Source organism: Eptatretus burgeri, chromosome 13, assembly GCF_056783735.1.
Source record: "Eptatretus burgeri isolate ZD-2024b chromosome 13, Ebu_testis_v1, whole genome shotgun sequence".
In the NCBI taxonomy this organism is placed as follows: Eukaryota; Metazoa; Chordata; class Myxini; order Myxiniformes; family Myxinidae; genus Eptatretus; species Eptatretus burgeri.
In genome coordinates, this window is record NC_140973.1 from 1,037,295 (window position 1) to 1,058,391 (window position 21,097).

General features: G+C 45.8%; 1 protein-coding gene across 6 annotated transcripts in view; it reads left to right on the top strand.

Moving 5' to 3' along the window:
• The window catches only part of USP49 (ubiquitin specific peptidase 49), a 79,913-nt gene that overhangs the window by 13,928 nt on the left and 44,888 nt on the right, over positions 1-21,097 (top strand). For 4 of the 6 annotated variants that reach the window (XM_085850764.1, XM_085850760.1, XM_085850766.1 and 1 more), the window contains 5 exons: positions 14,266-14,435; positions 16,936-17,467; positions 17,700-18,128; positions 19,703-20,059; positions 20,244-20,426. In XM_085850764.1, the coding sequence (XP_085706890.1) occupies positions 17,069-17,467; positions 17,700-18,128; positions 19,703-20,059; positions 20,244-20,426 (1,368 nt within the window). In that variant the 5' untranslated portion in view covers positions 14,266-14,435; positions 16,936-17,068. Of the gene's footprint in view, positions 1-14,265; positions 14,436-14,924; positions 15,169-15,738; positions 15,791-16,935; positions 17,468-17,699; positions 18,129-19,702; positions 20,060-20,243; positions 20,427-21,097 lie in introns of all 6 variants that reach the window. The other 2 variants (XM_085850763.1, XM_085850761.1) reach the window with 2 other exon arrangements.

Genomic DNA, 21,097 nt, shown 5'->3' on the forward strand with positions numbered 1-21,097 from the left:
AACTGAAGTCAAACTAACAGGTCTATAGTTTCCCAATTCTTCTCTGGATCCTTTCTGAAATAATGATGTTACATTTGCTACTCTCCAATCCTCCCGCACCTGTCCTGACTCCAGGGAACTATTAAAAATATCCGTTAACATCTCGCTTACTTGCTCAGCACCTCCATCAATACTCTCGGGTACATATTATTTGGACCCGGTGCCTGATCTACTCTTCGATTACCGAGCTGTTCCTTTACTTCCTCCACTCCAACCTGGATCTTCTGTAAAAGCCCTTCCTCACCTCCTTGATAGATACTCTCAGCTATTGGCAATTCTCCTGACTGTTCTTGTGTAAAAGTTGAAGAAAAGTACCTGTTTAATAAGCCTGCCATCTCATTTTCATCACTAACCACTCTTCCGGTGCTATTCCTCAATGGGCCCACACTGCTCCTAACCTGTTCTTTTCCCCTGATATACTTAAAGAAAGCCTTGCTATTATGTTTAATATTCTTAGCCATACCCTTCTCATACTCTCTTTTGGCTTGCCGAGTTATTTTCTTAACCTGCCTCTGTTTACTCCGATAGTGATATAAATCTACCTCCAGTCCTGTTATTTTATACCTAATAAATACCTTCTGTTTCTCCTTAATAGCGTTCTTTATCTCACTACTCAACCACCCTGACCTCTTTCTGCTCCTAGTTTTACATCTCATTCGAATGTACTTACTCTGCACTCTACACATTTGCTCCTTAAAGGTTTCCCATTTCTTTGATGCTGATTGCTTGGTGTTGGCTTTCTGGTTTGGGTGATGGGCTTGGGATCCGAGGATCCTGAGTTCAAATCCCACTTGGCTTTTGAATTAATAGCAGGTGGGGTTGACTCTGTCTGTCATCCTTCCGAGGTCGGCAAAATGAGTACCAGCCTGCTGGTATCCTGAGTTGGAGTGGTGACCCATCCAGGATTGTGCCCAATAGCCAATGAGACTGCTAAGGCACCATCAACGTTCTGCACAGAGTTTGGTTCCAATGGATTGATGGATAGATGATGCTAATTGTCCTGTTGTTGGAGTCTCCCAATCTACATCACCCAATTCTCTCGTCATATCTTCAAGGGTTGCCTTCCTGAAATCTAATAGCCTTACTCTACTATCCTGAACTCTAACCCTGAACAGAATCCTTGCTGAAACAACGTTGCGGTCACTTGTTCCTAAATGCTCCCGTACCATCACATCCTCCACTATTTTGGGATCATTACTTAAAATGAGGTCCAACACTGCACTCCCCCTCGTGGGCTTATCTACAAATTGTGTAAAAAAGCAATCCTGGACTAAAACTAGGAAATCATCATCTGCTCTGCCCTTTCCCTGTTCCTGAACCCAATCTATCCCTGGCAAGTTAAAATCCCCCATAATCAATACTCTTCCCTTACCACATGCTCTTTTGAATTATTCATGTACTCTTTCCTCCTCTTCCTTCACACCCGGAGCCCTATAAAAGCATCCTTCCAGTATCTTACTCTTTTTACAATCTCTAATCTCTACCCATGCAGAATCCTCGACATCTATTCCTTCCTTAATGTCACCCCTTTCTCTTGATGCAATACTGTCCTTTACCCAGATTGCTACACCTCCTCCTATTCTCTCCTTCCTATCACACCAATATACCTTGTAGCCTTCCAATCCTGTCTTCCAGTTACTCTCCTCCTTAAACCATGTCTCACTCACTGCAACTGTCGTACTCCTCGCTATCTACTTTGGCTTCAAGACTTTCCATCTTATCTATCTATAATTCCAGCAGTGTGTGTGTGTGTGTGTGTGTGTGTGTGTGTGTGTGTGTGTGTGTGTGTGTGTGTGTGTGTGTGTGTGTGTGTGTGTGTGTGTGTGTGTGTGTGTGTGTGTGTGTGTGTGTGTGTGTGTGTGTGTGTGTGTGTGTGTGTGTGTGTGTGTGACCGCTGTTTCTCGACAACCACCGGTCCGATCTAATTGAAATTTGCCAGGTATATTGCTGGGGTCCTGTGGATGTGCCTTTTCAAGGTTTTATATTAATCGGACAAGTGCTTCCCAAGTTATGGTCATTTATTTACCAACCAATGAAAGGACACGTTGCTGCGTTGGCGTGGCCGATGCGCCATTTAGTTTCCAATCACTGGACACGTGGCTGCGTAGGCCGGGGCGCGGCTGGCCGATGATGATGTCACATGCCGTGCCGGTTACAATGGGGATTGGTGCCTGAGTTACCGTCGCATAGGAGTGGCAATGGTCAATGGCAGTGAATGTCATGGCAAGCAAAGACAGGGAGGTAAACTTGATTTTAATTTGGATTTTAATTAACTCTGTGTGTGTAAGTATCACAGCAGTTGTTACTTCAATGCAAGCGATAATTCGTGGAATGCATGTGAACATTCCGTACGGGCACGCACCACTTCCGCATAGTGATGACAATGTATTCTAATAATTTCTCGATTTCTTATGCGCATTTATAGATAAACACAATGCATCAATCCAGTCATCGTTTACGAGAGCGAGAGAATGGCCTGTGTGGTTGTTTGAAAGTTTTTTTTTGGGGGGGGTGCACGTGCCGGCACGCATGTACAGGTACGCGAGAGTGAAGGAACGGCCTGTGCAGTTGTTTCTGGCTCGCGGTTTGAATTTTTTTTTTTTTTTTTTTTGCACGTATGGCCACGCACGTACGGGCACGTACTAGTTATTTAAATTCTGGCATTGGTAGAGAGTATATTTAACTTTTCCCTTCCTGAAATTCTATTTTCCTGCCTGGCCTTACTCATCACAATTATTTCATCCGTTCCTTCCTTCATAGCTTCTCCACCCTCCGGTGACCTAAAAAAGCCTCAATTCCCACTGCAAACCTTGATGCCCTCTTTCTATTTAACATATGGCCATCATTCCGGAAACACTCGCTTTGTCCCCTAAATGATTCCCACTGCTTCTTTAATGGAAAACCTTCCTCCCAACACCATTCTTCTAGCCATTGGTTGATATCTCTTGTTCTGCTTATAATTTCTATATTGTTTCTTAATCTTGTAGTGGGGCAACTTAGCATAACAATTGTGCATTTTGTGAGGAAAGCACCAAATTTGGCACACTAGTAGCCAAACATATTATGAACAGATTTGGATATTGGGCCATCTCAAATTCAGCCGCTGATGGCTGTGGCAGCCATTTTCCACTGCCATCAAAAATTTCGAGATGGCCCAATATCCAAATCTGTTCATAATATGATAGTCTACTTGTGTGCCAAATTTGGTGCTTTCCTCACAAAATGCACAATTGTTATGCTATATTTAGTTAAGTTGCCCCACTATTGGGAGAATCCCAGAAAACGACCTCACAACCCTTTGCTTTCAGCCGCTTCCACAATACCCTGTGTCTTTTTCAAAACCACTGAGTAAACTTTCCCTGAATCATTCTCACCTTGGTGTACCACAACCAACGTCTTCCTACCATGACCTGACACAACATTGTTTACCCTTCCTTCAGTGTCCCTAACTCCTGCTCCTTCAAAACTGCACATTTCTATGTCTACAATCCTTCCAGCAGAATGAAGAATCGACATATTTAATAATCTCATTACCCAAAAAACTGTCTCCCATACCTCATGTCTACCAATCTCTATTGCTGTACCTCCACCACTGCCTGCACACACTGCACCTCCATCACTGCCTGCACCCACTTTACCTCCACCACCACCTGCACCCACTTTACCTCCACCACCACCTGCACCCACTGCACCTCCACCACTGCCTGCACCCACTGCACCTCCACTACCACCTGCACCCGCTGCAAATCCACCACCGCCTGCTCCCACTGCTCCGTCACCACCGCCTGCTCCCGCTGCGCCTTCACCACCGCCTGCTCCCGCTGCGCCTTCACCACCGCCTGCTCCCGCTGCGCCGTCACCACCGCCTGCTCCCGCTGCGCCGTCACCACCGCCTGCTCCCGCTGCGCCGTCACCACCGCCTGCTCCCGCTGCGCCGTCACCACCGCCTGCTCCCGCTGCGCCGTCACCACCGCCTGCTCCCGCTGCGCCGTCACCACCGCCTGCTCCCGCTGCGCCGTCACCACCGCCTGCTCCCGCTGCGCCGTCACCACCGCCTGCTCCCGCTGCGCCGTCACCACCGCCTGCTCCCGCTGCGCCGTCACCACCGCCTGCTCCCGCTGCGCCGTCACCACCGCCTGCTCCCGCTGCGCCGTCACCACCGCCTGCTCCCGCTGCGCCGTCACCACCGCCTGCTCCCGCTGCGCCGTCACCACCGCCTGCTCCCGCTGCGCCGTCACCACCGCCTGCTCCCGCTGCGCCGTCACCACCGCCTGCTCCCGCTGCGCCGTCACCACCGCCTGCTCCCGCTGCGCCGTCACCACCGCCTGCTCCCGCTGCGCCGTCACCACCGCCTGCTCCCGCTGCGCCGTCACCACCGCCTGCTCCCGCTGCCCCGTCACCACCGCCTGCTCCCGCTGCCCCGTCACCACCGCCTGCTCCCGCTGCCCCGTCACCACCGCCTGCTCCCGCTGCCCCGTCACCACCGCCTGCTCCCGCTGCCCCGTCACCACCGCCTGCTCCCGCTGCCCCGTCACCACCGCCTGCTCCCACTGCGCCGTCACCACCGGCTGCGCCGTCACCACCGGCTGCTCCCGCTGCGCCGTCACCACCGGCTGCTCCCGCTGCGCCGTCACCACCGGCTGCTCCCGCTGCGCCGTCACCACCGGCTGCTCCCGCTGCGCCGTCACCACCGGCTGTTCCCGCTGCGCCATCACCACCGCCTGCTCCCGCTGCGTGCACACTCCCGACAAATATTTGGCACAGCTATGGGTTCACTGGTCTCTGCTGTTGTTGCTAATTTGATGATGGAGGAACTCAAACGAAGGATATTTGAGTCTCATGAGAATTGGCTCCCACGGTACTGGAACAGATATGTCGATGACACCTTCGTCATTGTGCAAACAAACATGGTAGACCACCTACTGGGACAACTTGTCCGGGTATTCCCCAGCATTAACTTCACAATCAATATTTTAAAAGAAAAAGAAAAAAAAGGCAAATTGGCCTTTTTGGATGTGGAGGTTAACCGTAAGCCTGATGGCTTCCTGAAGACCTTGGTTTACAGGAAACCAACCCACACCAGCAAATTACTGGATTTTACCCCCCCCCCCTTCCCCGGCTCTGTCTGAAATTTGTCCCCCCCCCCCAAATTTCCGCTTTTGCGCTCAAGATCTGCCAGCAACCCCCTTCTAGTAAAACTACCAAAATCAAGAATCACTACTCACCTTCACTCTTTCATTCCTCTTTTTTTCCGCCTTTGGAACTAACTCCCACACTCTCTTCAATCCCACTCTTCCCTCCAGGTCTTCAAAGAGCTGTTCACCACCATCTCTTATGTTCCCCCATCCAAAACCATGATCTTTTCTTCCCCTGCTAATCCACCCCAAACCCACCTCTTTCAAATTCCCTGCTTTCCATCCTGAAAGTCCTTGTCGTGTAACGACCTGAAAGTCCCTATAGTGCCCACCTTGTTTTCCCTGTGTACCCTGGCCCCATCCCTCTCCCTTCCACAGATCTCCTCATGTCTCTGTTCTCCATTGTTTTTTCCTTCCTTCTCCAGCCCCTCTTGTCTCCTGCTCCCCTTATTGTGTGTTTCTGTGTCTTAGGTCTCATACGAGCCTCGACAGTGTATACAAAAAGTTACTCATTTTAAGTGGAGGTTCAAACCAAAGCAAACAACACTGAACTTTACAGCGAAGCGGAGGTGATTTAAATTTTTTTTTCCTCGTGACATAAACCACAGGGATTGTTGATGAAAATGGGTGGCACGTTGACCTAGTCCCTCGAGGTACGCACACTCACCTCTAAGCTATCAAGCCTGGGTTTGATTCTCGGTCCAGATATAAACTGTCATTCCAGGCTTTCACAGGAAGGTGTGCCATCATTAATTGGGTGTCATCTTTAGTCAAACGTCGGGCCTGGTCAGCTGGTTCATGAAAGACTTCTCCTAGCCAGCCCTGCAAGAACGTGAGAATAATTGTGACCGTTAAAGAAGAAGAGGTTGGCTGATGAAGGTGATGTTGGCTGACTTCCAAGCAGACGGAAGATTACCTCGAGTAAATGATTGGGTGAATAGAGCCAAATGTTTGTGAAGTACAACATGCTGTCTTTTGATTGAATCCGTCGACGAAGCGACGGGTGAAAATGCCAGGTATATTGCTGCGGGCCGGTGTCGCAGGCCATCACACACGAATAACTTTGTGTTGCGGTGGGTTGCTGAACGACCGCGAATGCCAATAACTCGACCACATGACTTAAGTTAAGGTCATCCATCTAACATACCATTTACCTCGAGTTGCGTAACCTCCTTACTGGGGAACGCGTACTTGTGTTAACCAGATTATCAACCAGATCAGGTGTAGCCGATTGGAACCGCCACCCGAGGAAAATTAGAGATAGCTCGGAGATAAAGAAGCAGATGAGGATAAACAACCTTTCAATACCTGGTGCGGTCGGCAGACCAGAGCCATTAGGAAAAATGAGGTGGCAGGAATACTGGGTGTGCCTCGAGTGTGGGAGTGTGAGGTGCGAGTGTAGTACAACGTGGGGGTGCGGCATGGTGTGAGAGGGAAAAATGTAAGGTGAAGTCAGTTCGGTTCGCTCCTTTAGTTCCTGCCCTTGAGAGAACAGTCGGGCTTCACCCGCATTGATGTTCTTTTGTACATCCTCAGTAGAAGAGAGACAGACACACAGAGACAGACACTCAGAGACAGACGGACAGACACAGAGAGACAGACACAGAGACACGCAAAAGATGTGCAAGAAGAAAGTCCCTATCCTATCCATGTAAGAATCTGTATGTGTAGGTGTCTGTAACCTAATGAGGATCGCTTGCAATGGAGCGACCCCGCCTCCATTCGGTCATGGGGACTCGTGGCGCTTCTCGCTCTGCATCGATGATCCACCGACTCTCCGACTGCTCCACTCGGCGTTCTCGTCTTGCTCCACGGTTCCTTCTGCTGCACCACCAACAGCCCCAACCATGATGAGTGAGCGAATGGACAAAAGGACGAACAGCAGTAGTGATGCATCATTGAAAAGGTTGAAAAACGACCTCGACCTGCTCCGCTCTGCCCTTTTTATGGGCACGGACGAGGAGAGGGGCCGATAATCAGATCAAAACAAGCTGGAGACGAAATTACACTCCCCTATTGGGACATAGCGGTCATAGCCATGCCCCGCCAGGCCTCGAAGGCGAAAAATTGGTCAGTTGCCCGCTGACGCGTCATGCATCGGAGCGCCAAGTATAATATGGGGCCATGGTCTTCAGATGTGCTCTCTGGCCCCGAGTGTGTGCTTGTCTTCATTCTGACGTGGAATTGAAGAGAAACCCCTGCGCAAACCGTAAATCCCTTCACGAGACGCAGCACACATTCGCGCTTCGTGTTATGCCTTGAAATAGCCTGACCCATGTCTCGTCCGAGTCCCTTGAGGCTACCGTGCAGATTTGACGACCATGGGACAGTTGCGGCGGTTGTGGAGCAGGGTGCTCTTGTGGCATTCGTAGTGAGAGATGGTGGCCATGTGACATTTGCAGCGAGAGGTGCTTGCTACATGGTGTCCGTAGCGAGATTGATGAATGAAGGTCGCGTATAAACGTGAGTTGTTGTGGAGGTACTTTTTATCGGTTGTATGAAGCGGTTGTGGTGACCGTGGTATGGTTTGGTGAATGAAATGAAGGTCTGAGGTCAAATGGCGGTTGGGAATTGGCATGCAGTTTGAATGAAAATTGGACCGCAAATGCCCGAGAGTCTTGGACGCTTGCAGCCCGATCATACTGGAGACGCTTGCCGCGTGTTTGCTTATTTACTAATGATTGGTGTGCGTGTCTGCTTGCTTGTTTTATGTAAAATAAAGAGGTGTAACAAAGAAAAAGCAAAGGTTAAGATATAAGAGACCAAACTACAAGAGTCCCAAGCAATGCATCTTTCCCCTTTTACCCACTCGACCTATGGAATGGACTAAGACACATACTGTTGAAATAACTGCCTTGGGATTGCTGTATGTTGTGTGCCATTCCCTTGGAGTCATGTGGTTTTACAGAACTGTAACAATATACATGTATATTTTATGTTCAATCAACCCTCAAATATCACGGGTTTGAATATTGCTTGTTTTGATCAATCGCCGGTAACCTATTGTGTTCCGATTTAGTTATCGCAGTATTTCATTTCAGCCAATTTCGCTTTTTGAGCTGAGACGAGTCATCGTTTGCGCCTGCAAATACGATTACCTCCCATTACGAGCCTTTTGTTGTTTCTTGCACACTTTTTAATAAGCCCAAACGGAAAATGATGGACAAAATTAGCTGTGCCAATAGGCAGAGAAAAGTTATTGCTTTGTGGGAAAACAAATCGAGCTGTTAGGTTGGCTGGAGGTTACAGTGTGGCAACTGTGGGCCGCCATTACGGGATCAATGAATCGACTGTGCGGTGTATCCGTGAAAGGGAGTCAAATATCTGTGCAACTATTTCCACCAGTGCTTCGCAAAGCGCAAAAGTCTCATTCTAGTCCCGTGATCCTCATTTTGAAAGGATGGAAAAAGCCCTTAATGTTTGGATCGAGAACCAAACACAGAAAAAAAGTACCTTTGAGTGGACTGGTGTTACAGGAGAAATCATTGCGAATTTAGCAACGTTTCCACGAGGCCCCCAGTTGAACTGGAGCCGATGGCTTCAGTTCAACCACTGCTACCCGCACATTCCCCTCCAACACGGGCTAGTTTGAGAAATTCAAAAGAAGATTCAGCCTCCATCATGTAAAATTAGTGAGGAAATCAGCATCGGCAGACCAAGCAAAAACTACCCACCGCAGCTCATGAAACTAATCGAGGTGAAGGGATTTATGTCTGAGGTTTTTACCGCCAATAGATGGGATTATTCTGGAGGAGGATGCCATCTGAATCCTACCTCTCCAAGCAGGAAAGATCTGCTCTTGGGTTCAAGGTAAGGTGGTTAAGGATCGTCTTACCCTTCTCCTTTATGACAATGCTGCAGGCGATTTCATCGTAAAGCAAATGCTGCTCTTCTGATCGCCGAATCCTCCTTCCCCACTCCCCTGCTCCCCCTTCTCTGCTCCCCACTACCCCTTCTCCCCTCCCTGCTCTCCTCCAACAGCATCATTGTCATCCCGAGCTCAGTCTTGTGGTTTATATTTACCGCAGAGTACTTAATATTTTTTTTATCTCACCCACCTCGCTGTTTTGTAAAAATCACTCTGTTTTGGAATAAATTTAAAAGGAAAAAGTCTTGTGTTTGTTTTGTACCCTCACCAGAGGAGAGGGTATTGCATTTGGGTCTGTTTGTTTAGCTAGATCTGTCTGTCTGTCTTTCTTTGTCCGCACAGAACGTCAGTATGTGTACGAATTACATTACACCCGAAGAACCCCAAGACCCTTTAAGACCCCTAAAATCCTTGAGACCCTTTACAACCCCAAGACCCATTAAGATCACAAAGGCCCAAAAGACCATGAAGACCCCGAAAACTCTTTAGACCCATAAAACCCTTTAGAGCCATTGGAACCATAAACCCTTTGAAACTCTGAAGACCCTTTAGACATTTTATTACCAGAAGACCATTTTGAAAGTCTTTGGTATGACTCGGCGTCGGCCAGGGATTTAACCACCAACCTCATAGACTCAGAGCGGATGCTCTGACCATTACACCGCTGAGTTATGAAGGTGGTTTGAAAAATATATCTACACCCCACTCACCCCCAAAATATATCGACACCTCCAAAAATATATCTACATGTCCCACCCCACATTTTATGCAGGCAAAGTGTGTGAAAATTGGCAAACGAGCTCACAGGAAGGAATCAGATCATGAAACGTGTTCTCCACACAGAGCGTTGGAACTGCCGAAGCAGTTTCTTTGGCTAAGGTTACAATCTGGATGGGTTTCCACTCCGACTCAGTAAGTCGGGGTCTCCACTCCGACTCGGGAAGTCGGGGTCTCCACTCCGACTCGGGGAGTCGGGGTCTCCACTCCGACTCGGGGAGTCGGGGTTTCCACACCGACTCGGGAAGCCGGGGCTTCCACACCGACTCGGGAAGCCGGGGTTTCCACACCGACTTGGGAAGCCGGGGTTTCCACTCCGACTCAGGAAGCCGGGGTTTCCACTCTGACTCAGGAAGTCAGGGCAGGAGTTTGGAATTTGTCCAGAGTGCCGACGATTGCTCGCCTATTCTTCGCGAAGGATACCCAAATGAATGGATTAGAAAAATTGAACATAGCTATCGTAATAATTTGAATGTTTGGGGAAATTGATTCTGTATAATTTTGGTTTACTCAATGTGCGTTCTGTTCATTCTTGCATGCTTATCACGTGTTACTGATTATCAAGTAGATATCTCAATTGCACCGTTTTTTAAATTTCGTTCAGGACATTTATCAGTTCGTGATTAGCTGTAATGATCCAAAGGCTATCTCTTTTTAAATCCATCGTTTGCTCATTACTTGCAAAATGGAAGATTTTTCAAGTATATTGATTAGTCGTTTTTAGCTCGCCTGTTCGAAGAACAGAGAGCTATAGCAATACCCCCGGCGTGAGCGTCAGCGTCAACGTGAGCGTGAAAATGTTAAAGTTTTTGGTGCAAGTTAATTTGAAGCTTGCCATTCATTTAATACTAGCATATACCCATGCTCCGCACAGAGTTGAATGGGTGGCAAAAGGTGGATCGATGAGGCATAATAGTTGATGTTATGGGAAGCTGGGGAGGGTGTCATTAGGGATGTGATGCACTATGGTTACCTGTCCTTAGTTTTCTAAAGAACCTCCCTGTAGATGACATTTTGGGTGAGTGTCTTGTTGCTGAATAGTCCTTGTGAGGAATCATTGTCCACTTTGATAGATGTATAGGAGTAACCTCTTGCACGTGAAAATGCAACATAGAGTTGGCCATGGGAGAACACGGGGCCTGGGAGGTATATTCCGAGTTTGTCAAATGTTTGGCCCTGGGATTTGTTTATGGTCATTGAGTATGCAAGTCTGACTGGAAATTGCATCCTCTGCAGTGTGACTGGAAGGTTGGCGTCTGATGGGGCAAGTTTAACATGATGTAGGCCTAGCGCTTGACTGAACAGGAGCATTGGAGGGTGACCGAGAATCAGAATGCAAATTTCAATGAACGGCACTTTTTGGCGCACATCCAACGATCGAACACCACTTGGACGCTTTAATTTGAAGATCACACACGCAAGACACAACATCGGTAATGATGGCGGTTGATATTGACAATTGATGTAATGAACGGCAGTTGTTTGGGTGCATTCGACAATCGAACACCTCTTTAATTTGAACAGTTAACACGCACACATTCAAGGTACAGAATCTATTGTCCGACCCCACGCTTTCGAAGAACAAAGAAAAGAAGAGAATCCGGGCAATGAAGGGATGACTTAATACCCGTTCCCTGGTTCCCCCACCTTCAGATTATAGCCTTTGATGTTATCTGGACGTAGGCTTATTGCAACTTATTTTCGGGTGTTTTTAATATGTACGTTGGATTTCAGACACAAATTGACAGTCTAAGATGGCGTGTTCAGTCCGGGAAAGAGCCAATCGGGGTACATCATGTTGGCAGAGCTCTGGCGCTCATCGTTCCCCTCCTTCCACACTGATTTTTAAAACATGACAACCATTGCTGATGTTCTGAGCTATACTATTTATTATCAGTTGTGTTTATGTTCAGTGTTTGATGCAATGAGTACTCCCTTATTCGAGTTCATATTTTTTGGATAGATGGCAGCACTTACCAGACAGCAGTTCAGCGATGGCAACCGAATGGGAATAAATGCGGCCGTCGATGGGTTGAAAATCTTGTTGAAGCCATGTTGTCATCCAATTCCAGCTTCGAAATTTAATGCATCGTCTTCGTCACATTAAGAAACCCCAGTATATGGAAAATGAGCACATTCCTGCCAGCGGTTTCGGATGAGAAACGTCAAATGACGCGCAGACGTTAACAGAAATAACATTTTTTTTTTTAATCTTTACTTTAAATACAATGTTTCTTGTGACATTTTTTGTGTCAAATTCACCTTCTGAGGTTGTCAGCATGTGCAGAAGAGGGTTTTACATTGCAGATGCTGTTTTCTCGGAGTGGCATTACACCTCTCAGTGGTGACGTCACACGTCGCCATGCAAACGAATGTAACAATTAGAAAATCGCCCAAAATTCCCAAACCTGTCCGTCTGGCGCGATCTCACATAGCCCATGCTCTTCATTAGACCACCGACCACCCACATGTCGAAAGTGGCGACAATCCGTCCGGCAGTTTTGGAGGAGATACGTCAAATTACACGCAGACGTTAACAGAAATAATATATAGATGTGTACTAGGATGCTGATATTTGGCATGGAGGTTCCTTGGGGGTATATTATTGATGCAGTGAAGTTGAAATTAAAAAATAATTTCAAATGTTTTAAATTTTTGACCTGTTTTGAACTTAACTTTTTTGTAGCACATCAATGTTAAAACTTTTGGTGCAAGTTATTTAGAAGCTTGCCATTCATTTAATATGTGCACTAGGATGCTGATATTTGGCATGCAAGTTCCTTTGGGGTATATTATTGATGTAGTGAAGTTGAAATTAAAAAAGAATTTCAATTTTTTTTTAATTTTTGACCTGTTTTGAACTTAACTTTTTTGCAGCACATCAACGTTAAAGTTTTTTTTCCTTTCTAATGTTTTTATCTACCACTATTTTTTACTGATTACAATATACAAATACATATATTACTTTAAAATATTTGAATCAGACTTTACTGCAATGCTTTATAAAAAAAAAAAATATGATTAGACGAGTCTTTTAAAAACGATAAATGTATTAACAGGCGAGCATTGGGTGGCTTTGACACCAACTCTCTGTACTGGTTGTTCTTCTGTTGAGTCGCCGAAATAGGTGACCCTTATTGTCAGTAATTCTGTCTGTTTGTTTGGATGTTTGTTCGTTTGTCATCAGTATAATTGGTAGTAAACGTAGGCCGATTTTGACCAAACTCGGGTGGTAGGTACATCTTATGACCTAGTGCTTTGGAAATTGTGATGGCTGCTAGGGACGCTTTAGTTCCCTAGCAACAACCGGAAAACCTTCAAAATCGGTACCGTTCACGCCTTAGCGACCAGGTGAGTGCATCGATATGAATGAAACTTCGTATGTTCATGGTACTCAATGAGTACTACAACTTTGCCTCAGGACATATTGACCGATTTCGCTTAGGTCAGGGGTCAAAGGTCAATTAGTGCAAAAATCGATAATATGCGATAGCTGGAGGTGCCTTCGCGCCAAATGCTATTCCTCCTTGGGTTATGGTCTGATGGTCATGAAAATTCACACCAATCGTCTGGAATACATTATGCACAAACTATCGAGCTGGATTTTCGATTTAGATCTTTGTTCACCCACAGCACCCCCTCGAACTTTGGGGATTTCCGATTTCAAACCGCATTTTCGGTACTTTTCATTCAAATGCACACCGAGTAGTTATCAGTAGATGGAACTGGATGAGATTTGATATGCATAATCTTAAGGTGATTCCCTATCCACTATATGACATCCATTTTGCTCTATATCTTATAGTTTCCATGCTCGGCGACCCATCGCCGCCTACCGGCTTGTCTGTCTGTTTGTCTGTTTATCGCCGACAGGTCACAATTTTAAACCGATCTTCACGAAACTTCACCACATGGTAGAGTTTGGCATAAGCAAGAAGCCTATTGTTTTTTTGGGGGGGGGGGTTTGGTCAAAATGTCAACTTCGGCCATATGTCAACAACTTTGGTGAGATTTCTAAAATACTCAATTTTCATCCAATTGACTCGAAATTTGAAGAGGAATTATATTTCAGGTTACTGAATTCAACCATCAATAATTATTGATGAGGTCAACATCGGCCGAATTTCTAAAATTGGCAATTTTCATCTGATTGACTTTAGATTTGAAGAGGATTTGCATATTTGGTCATTTAATTCAACCAGCCAATTAATTATTTTTGAGGTCAAATTTGTTTTATGGATTTTGCAAGTGCTGTGGTCTGTACAACATCATCGTCTTGTTTATTTATACGTCGTTTGCTCATTTATTTATCCATGCATTCTTGCAATCACTCACTATTCTAGAATTCCACACATTTACAGGAGTGCAGTTTCAGAAACTGTGTTCGTTCTGTATGAGTGCCGGAGAGATCATAATCTCATGTGATCAACATGTGCTGTTTCACAGGTTGCATCCCCATCATGGACATGCCCACCAGAATGTAGACAGGACGAGTGAAGCGCCACATTGGGTTAGCAAGCAACGAGGCTGTGCCTACATTCACTGAGCTGCTCTGAGGTTTAAAAAAAAAAATTCATTTCCTACTGATGCCAATCAAGCACCTAACATTGTGGCAGGTATTAATTGGCAATGTTTGCACATTCACCTCTAATAATACTGCAATCAAATATATAACAATACGTTGCATCATTGAATTGTCTGGTGAAAATGCATTGTTGGCCTTGAGATTATACATACAGAGTGTGACTTTGGTTTTAAAGTTATTAACAAAACTACATCATACGTCAGACAGTTCGACTCCGATTAACACGCTCTTGGTTAAGAACCTCAGTATATTATTAAGTTGTTCAGTCCCACGAACTTATTTACTACTTGAATAAATTTTCTTTTAAATAAATTCTTTATTTCATTTATTCGTTCCACTATAATTATATATTTGTTTTGTTCCACATATATTCCACATATATTTGTTCCATCCACGAAAGGAGGAAGGAGGTTATTTTTTCACCTGTTTGTTACTAACAAAATCTAAAGATTTCGTAAGTATATTGATGACTTCCGTCATCTGTTTGTGTGTTTGTTTGTTTGTGTGTGTTTGTTTGTAGGCACGATAACTCGAGAACGGAAGAAGCTACTAATGTCAAATTACACCACGTGATTCAGGAGGGCGATTGCTAGTGCTGATTAGATTTTGGTCAAAATCGGTCAAAGGTCAAGGTCACAGTGAGGTCAAACATTCGATTTTTGATGGTTTGGTACAGAATCATCGTAGAAACTTCTGATTTGCGTCGCTACCTTCTCCAGAGACAGCTTTTATTAGACAAGGTCAGAGGTCAAGTTGACGATTTCGTAAGTACCAGTCTATGACTGCTTGTTTGTGTGTTTGTTTGTGTACAGGATATCTCAAAAAGTTGTGGACTGATTTGGATGTAAATTTGTGGACAGGTTCATTTGCCAAAAAAACATGTGGACAGGGTCATTTGCCAAAAAAACAAGTGAACAAAAAAATTTGCCATGAACTGTGTGACAAGGACGAACTGATTAGATTTTGGTGAAGATCCGGATCCGGATCTGACTACTAGAATATTTTAAGTGATTCTTCATCATTGATTGATAGAGCCAAAAACTATACATAGCACGATATCTCAAAAAGTTGTGGACGGATTCGTATGAAACTTGGTGGACAGGTTGGGTGTGTGACAAGGAAGAGTTGATTCAATTTTGGTGAGGATCCGAATCCGGATCTGGATACGAGAATTATTTCATTTTTAAAGTGATTCTTCACCATTGAGAGATCGGGCCACATTTTTTTCAATAATTTATGGGCCTGATATGTTCTTGTGGATCAGGCATTGTGCGGCGGAGGTATGCGCTCTACTGAGTGCCCTTCTAGTTTGTTTTGTTTTTTTAATTTTCCAGATTTTTTGGTGAACATTTGTGGGTGATGGCCTGTGACAGGTTGTAGTGCTTGGTAAGTATTGTGGTATTGGTATGATGGTCTATGTGGCTTTTGTCCTGTCTAATATTATTTTTGATTTGCTGGGGTTTCTTAAAAAGTTTCTGCCTTTGAACTCTTCTACTCTGTCTGATCCCCCCCCTTCCCCTTCCCCACCCTTTATCTACCACTCATTTACTTGTCCTGCCATTCCTCTGTGTTTTCCTGGCTGCTTCTAGACCCTTTACTCCACTCTATCTATTGAGCTTTTGCCTACTATTGTTTCTCTCTTCTCAGAGCCAAACTGTTTGTTTTCAAATATTGATTCAATCCTTCAAACTCCTTCCTTAAAAATAAAAAGTACAGCACTTACTTTAAGGTAAAAGGTACAGGAGAATGGGAAGACTGACTTGTCAAGGAAAGTGAATAAGAATCAACCATAATGAGTAGTCTCATGACAGATAGACCACACGAGGTGAAGCAGGCAGATTGTTTACACCCTGAAGATGAGCAGATCATTAATGAGCCAGCTGAGTTTTTACCCACACACCAATCAGAAACAGCTTGGCTTCTGAATTAAACTCTACTTTCTGTAATTTAGATCAAATCCCTAAAACTGCGGCCTTCAGTTGGCGTCGAACATTCAGCTGGTTTTGAACCAACAACCTCCGTGGTGCCAGTCCAGAGGCTTCACCAATAAGCCACTACCATACCCTATTGTCACGCACCACCACAATTACTTATTTAATGATCCCAAAGTCCCAATTAATCCCACAATCTTGTGGGGTTGGCCGAAGGGGAGATTTAGACCAAGTCTTTCATGAACGAGCTGGCCAGGCCTGATATTCGAGTGGATCTGATTTGGCCAGGAAATTGAAATTTGCCCAGAGTGTCAGTGGTAACTCGCTTACTTCCTTTCCTACTTTTCACAAATATAAACACTGTTGGATCTGTGATATCCATGAGCTAAAACCAGTAGATGGGTCACCAGCTTAACGTCCATCCGAGTGATGGTGCACTTTGTCATGCAACACTCTGCCTGCGAAGCACCAATCCTTGCCAAGAATCGGACCTAGACCAGAAAACTCAAAGCTAAATGTACCATCTCGTCGGGTCCGATACCCTATTGTAACCCAAATGCTCTTTTGTTTCTTCAGTGATTATGGTCTGTCATTTTTCAGGGGAGAATATTGCTCTGAAGTTACTGGGCCCAGCACGGCGGGTCCCTTGCCCTCCCCCCTTTGTGCTCATTGTTGGGGGGGGGGGCGGGGGAGGGGGAAGACAGGGAAGTGCATACAACTGTGGTCGTGAGTGATGGAGCGCTGTAGGCATGTTTCACGGCTGAAACTTCCTGCAAATCACTCAGTACTTTATCCGGAACGCTGGTGCTGTGAAGGTTGTGGAGACCGTGACTCGCCTTGGGCTTGTCTTGCCTGTTCCGGTGTCGGATGTGGGCGTGATGTTGGAGACCATGCTGGTGAACATGCACGTCGCACCGGTCATCCTCTTGCCATGGATCTAGTTGAGCGCTGTGCCTTCTGCTTCCTCTGTGGAGAATATGTGCTGAATGACAACACCATGGGGGATTTAAAACTGTTAAGAGGAGCGCTTGGTGCTGCCAGTGGCCGCCTCGGTGAGGGGCCAGCCACAAGGGCTGCTGGACGTGTGCGGCGTGGGGATGCATTTATGGCTGAAGCTGGCAATTTCTGGCAGGTAATGTCTATCTCTAGATAAATTGTCTGTCTGATCTGGAGATTCTTATCCATAGCAGACAGACCATCAGACACCAAAAATATACAACCATAAGCAGATATAAAAAAAATTCTGCATTATTCCTAAATGCTGTAAACCTGTATATATTTTGAACGGGTTTTTTTTCCTTGTGCTGCCGAATGTGTTTGTATGATCATGCCCAACATAACCCTTTTCCTCTTGTGTGGTGAAGAATGGAAGTTATGCTGTTAATGGTGGAATGCTGGTGGCAGTGCGGTACTGGCGTTTGGCTCTGCTTCGTCGTGCATTTGCAATGTGGCTTGCTGAGACACCGGGAGGATTGCGGCGCTTGGAGGAAGAACGAAAGGAGCGTGAAGCGGATCTGCGGCGCGAAGAGTCTCGACGAAGGCGTGCAGCACTCAAGCAGCGATTTTGCGATGAGATGGCGCACATGCCACCACGTAAGAGCCAACGGTTGAGTTCACACAAGGCCGGTGTGGTTGGTGGCAGTACAGCAACGGCATGGCGACAAAGTGGTTCCAAGAAAGACAGAGGAGCTGCTGCGCAGCGACACGGTGGAGCTGCAGCCTCACTGTTAACACCTGGAATTACTGGCCTTAGGAATCTTGGAAATACCTGCTATATGAACTCCATCCTGCAGGTACTCCAGGCTAACAATTTTTAAATGGATATTTTAACCAAAGGAAGAGGGTTGAATTTAGTGTGTGATCGTGTGTTTGTAAACCGACACCATTAAGGGCAATGCAACTAGGCCCTGTAAATCCCACTTGCCTACTCTTCGTGAAAGATGCCCATTTCCTCTCCTTGCAACAGAATGCTGACCTCTCCAGGACTGGTTCCTAGTCCACAAAAATGTTCAGGAGTTGTTGTGAGTGCTCTGGTGCTCTGCCAAGAGTATCGGCCTCCATCTGCTGTATTTGCAGAGAATCGGTTGTATTAAGGTCGAGTACATTTCACATTTCTGAATGAATTATGGAAAGAAAAACAAAACTTAATTCTATCGATTCAGCCAATAATGTGGCTTATTTAAGCTCCTTGATCAGCTAAATTCATGTTTAAGAAAGATTTGTGCAAGACCTGAGGATGCTGTGTGTGTACCTGCAAAAAACACGAGGATGTCACTTGTGTTTACCTTCACCAACAAACTTGCATCAAGACCACCACGCATTGGGGCGATTCATCAGTGTCCATCCACGCATTTGATTCATTGGCGAGTAACACATTCGCGTGACGTTCACGTGTGAAAGGAACGTACACTGATGCACATCCCAGGCATTCCTCAGGCATTGACATGATTTTGTGCATTTTAAGATGTGGTGCTTCAAATTGAATTTTCAAACACAACAGGTTTTTAATGTTTTGGTTTTGAGGGTTGAGATGTGGACGTCTGTACTAAACCATCCGAGTGTTCCCCAGACTTAAGTGGATGTGTACTGTGCATAAATCCCTCACGTGTATCATGGGAAACGGTGATGTGACCTCGGCGGCTTTTGCTGAATCCTGAGCGATTCGCTCATCGAGAACACATGTCCCACTCATCATTGATTTGTTTGGCTGATTGAGGTTATTCAATGTTAAATCTTATGTGACATGCACTTGATTGTGAGGTGCCTCTTGGGGGAATCCCCATTAATATATCTCACCTTACGGACAGACTCTAGAAGTTTACATTGAGTCGGCGATGGATCATTCCTATCTCTAGCTTTTCACTGATGTGTTTTGTGGAACTTTCAATGTTTTGCAGTATACATTTAAGACAAGAACATTTCACATAACAGATATCTACAAGAAGGGGTCAAAACATTTTCCCAACCATGGAGTAATGGTCTGCGCCAAGGATACTTGGCACAGATGCTTATCGCTTTCTCTGTTATATCGGTGGTGTTGCACATTTCCCCACCGGTGTGTGTTTCCTGATGCAGATGAATAGAAGGCATATTTCTTTCTCTCTAACTTTTTGACTTATAACCCCTCATATGTAGAACATTAAATGGAGGACAGTGTGTGTGTGTGCTTCATGACCAGGCAATAAGGGCTGCACATTATCATGTCATCTTGATCATGATGAAAGTTGTAGTTTTGGAGCTTTATTACTAGGTGTAGCAGGAATGTTATTTTCCAATTACCCAACAAGCTGTCATGCATAATGTCATTTATATTTATACTTTTAATTTAAAAAATATATATTGCAAACCTGTCGTTTCCTCAATGCAGGTTCTTAGTCACCTGCAGAAGTTTCGCGAAAGTTTTTTGGCGCTGGACATGGGTTCTGACACTGTTACTGGACGCCCAGGCTCTGACACTGCTTCTGGAAGCCAGAACCATATGCCGGTTCCACCCCCTCCATCACCATTGCCATCAATCCCACCTTCGTTGGCTCGGTCGGGCCTGTTTGCAAGCCCAACTGTACGAAGCTTGCGTCTGCTGCAGTCGGCGGTTGGCTGTCAAGGACACTTGTCGCTCTGCCGGGAGTTGCACACACTTTTCCGAGTCATGTGGTCTGGAAAATGGGCGCTCGTGTCCCCCTTCGCCATGCTGCACTCAGTCTGGAAACTTATCCCGTCTTTTAAGGTGCTGTACCTTAGTACGTTTCACTTTACTTTTGGTAAATGTGTTGTTGTTTCTTTGTTTCTGTATAGCTTAATTGTTAACCACATGACTCTTGCTGATTAAATGCATTTAATAATTATATATTTGGATACCCAGACACAGTCCTTGTGATTTGCTTCTGCTTTGTGCTGTACTCGTTGTGCAGGGTTATGGGCAGCAGGATGCACAAGAGTTTCTTTGCGAACTGTTAGATCGTGTGCAGAGAGAGCTTGAGGCTGCTGGCGGCTGGGGTAGTTCACCAATGCTCATGCCTCTGTCTCACCGCACCCTGCTCAGGCACGTACTGCAGGTTGTCAACACCATCTTCCAGGGGCAACTGCTAAGTCAGGTAAATCGGCGTGAGTGATAGGAGAGTAAATGGAGAAAAATCAAGTGGAGTGCATGAGGGGACAAGTAAGCTTGTGTTGCCATGAACATGGAGGCTTTTGCCACTCCATTAAGGTCTGAGGCACCAATTTCAAGAACTTCTGAGCAGTTATGCCTCCCAAACCACTTCTCTGGGACTGCCAAGCGGTAATGACTCCCTCATGACCTCAGTCGCCAAAACATGCTGGAGATGGTTTAACATTGCTGAGGTGATTAGCCTTTTTTAACACTGATAAGGTGATTTAACATTTGGGACATACCTGATTCAAAATAAACAAGGGTGAAGCGGTTATAGAGAGGGACAAGAAGGCTCGAGAGCCATGAAGCCATTGGCAGTTGTAGCTTTTGGAAACCTGAGGCTTTAAGATTATTGGAACAATTTTGGAGGGGACTTGGTCCCGAAGCTAGATTCAGACTGGGTGGGGGGGGGTTAGTTTGACCAGCCTCGGGGGGGGTGGGGACTCCACCCCCCCCCCCCCACAGTGAATTGAGATGTGCCAGAAGCTGTGTGGCCTGGCCACATGGTTGGTTTGGCCTGGTGCCATGGGGAGCCTTGTGGTGGTGCTGTGCAGCATTCCAACTCCTTCGGGGTGTCGAGCCATCATTTTCCTTTTCAAAGAAGTGCATTTTGTC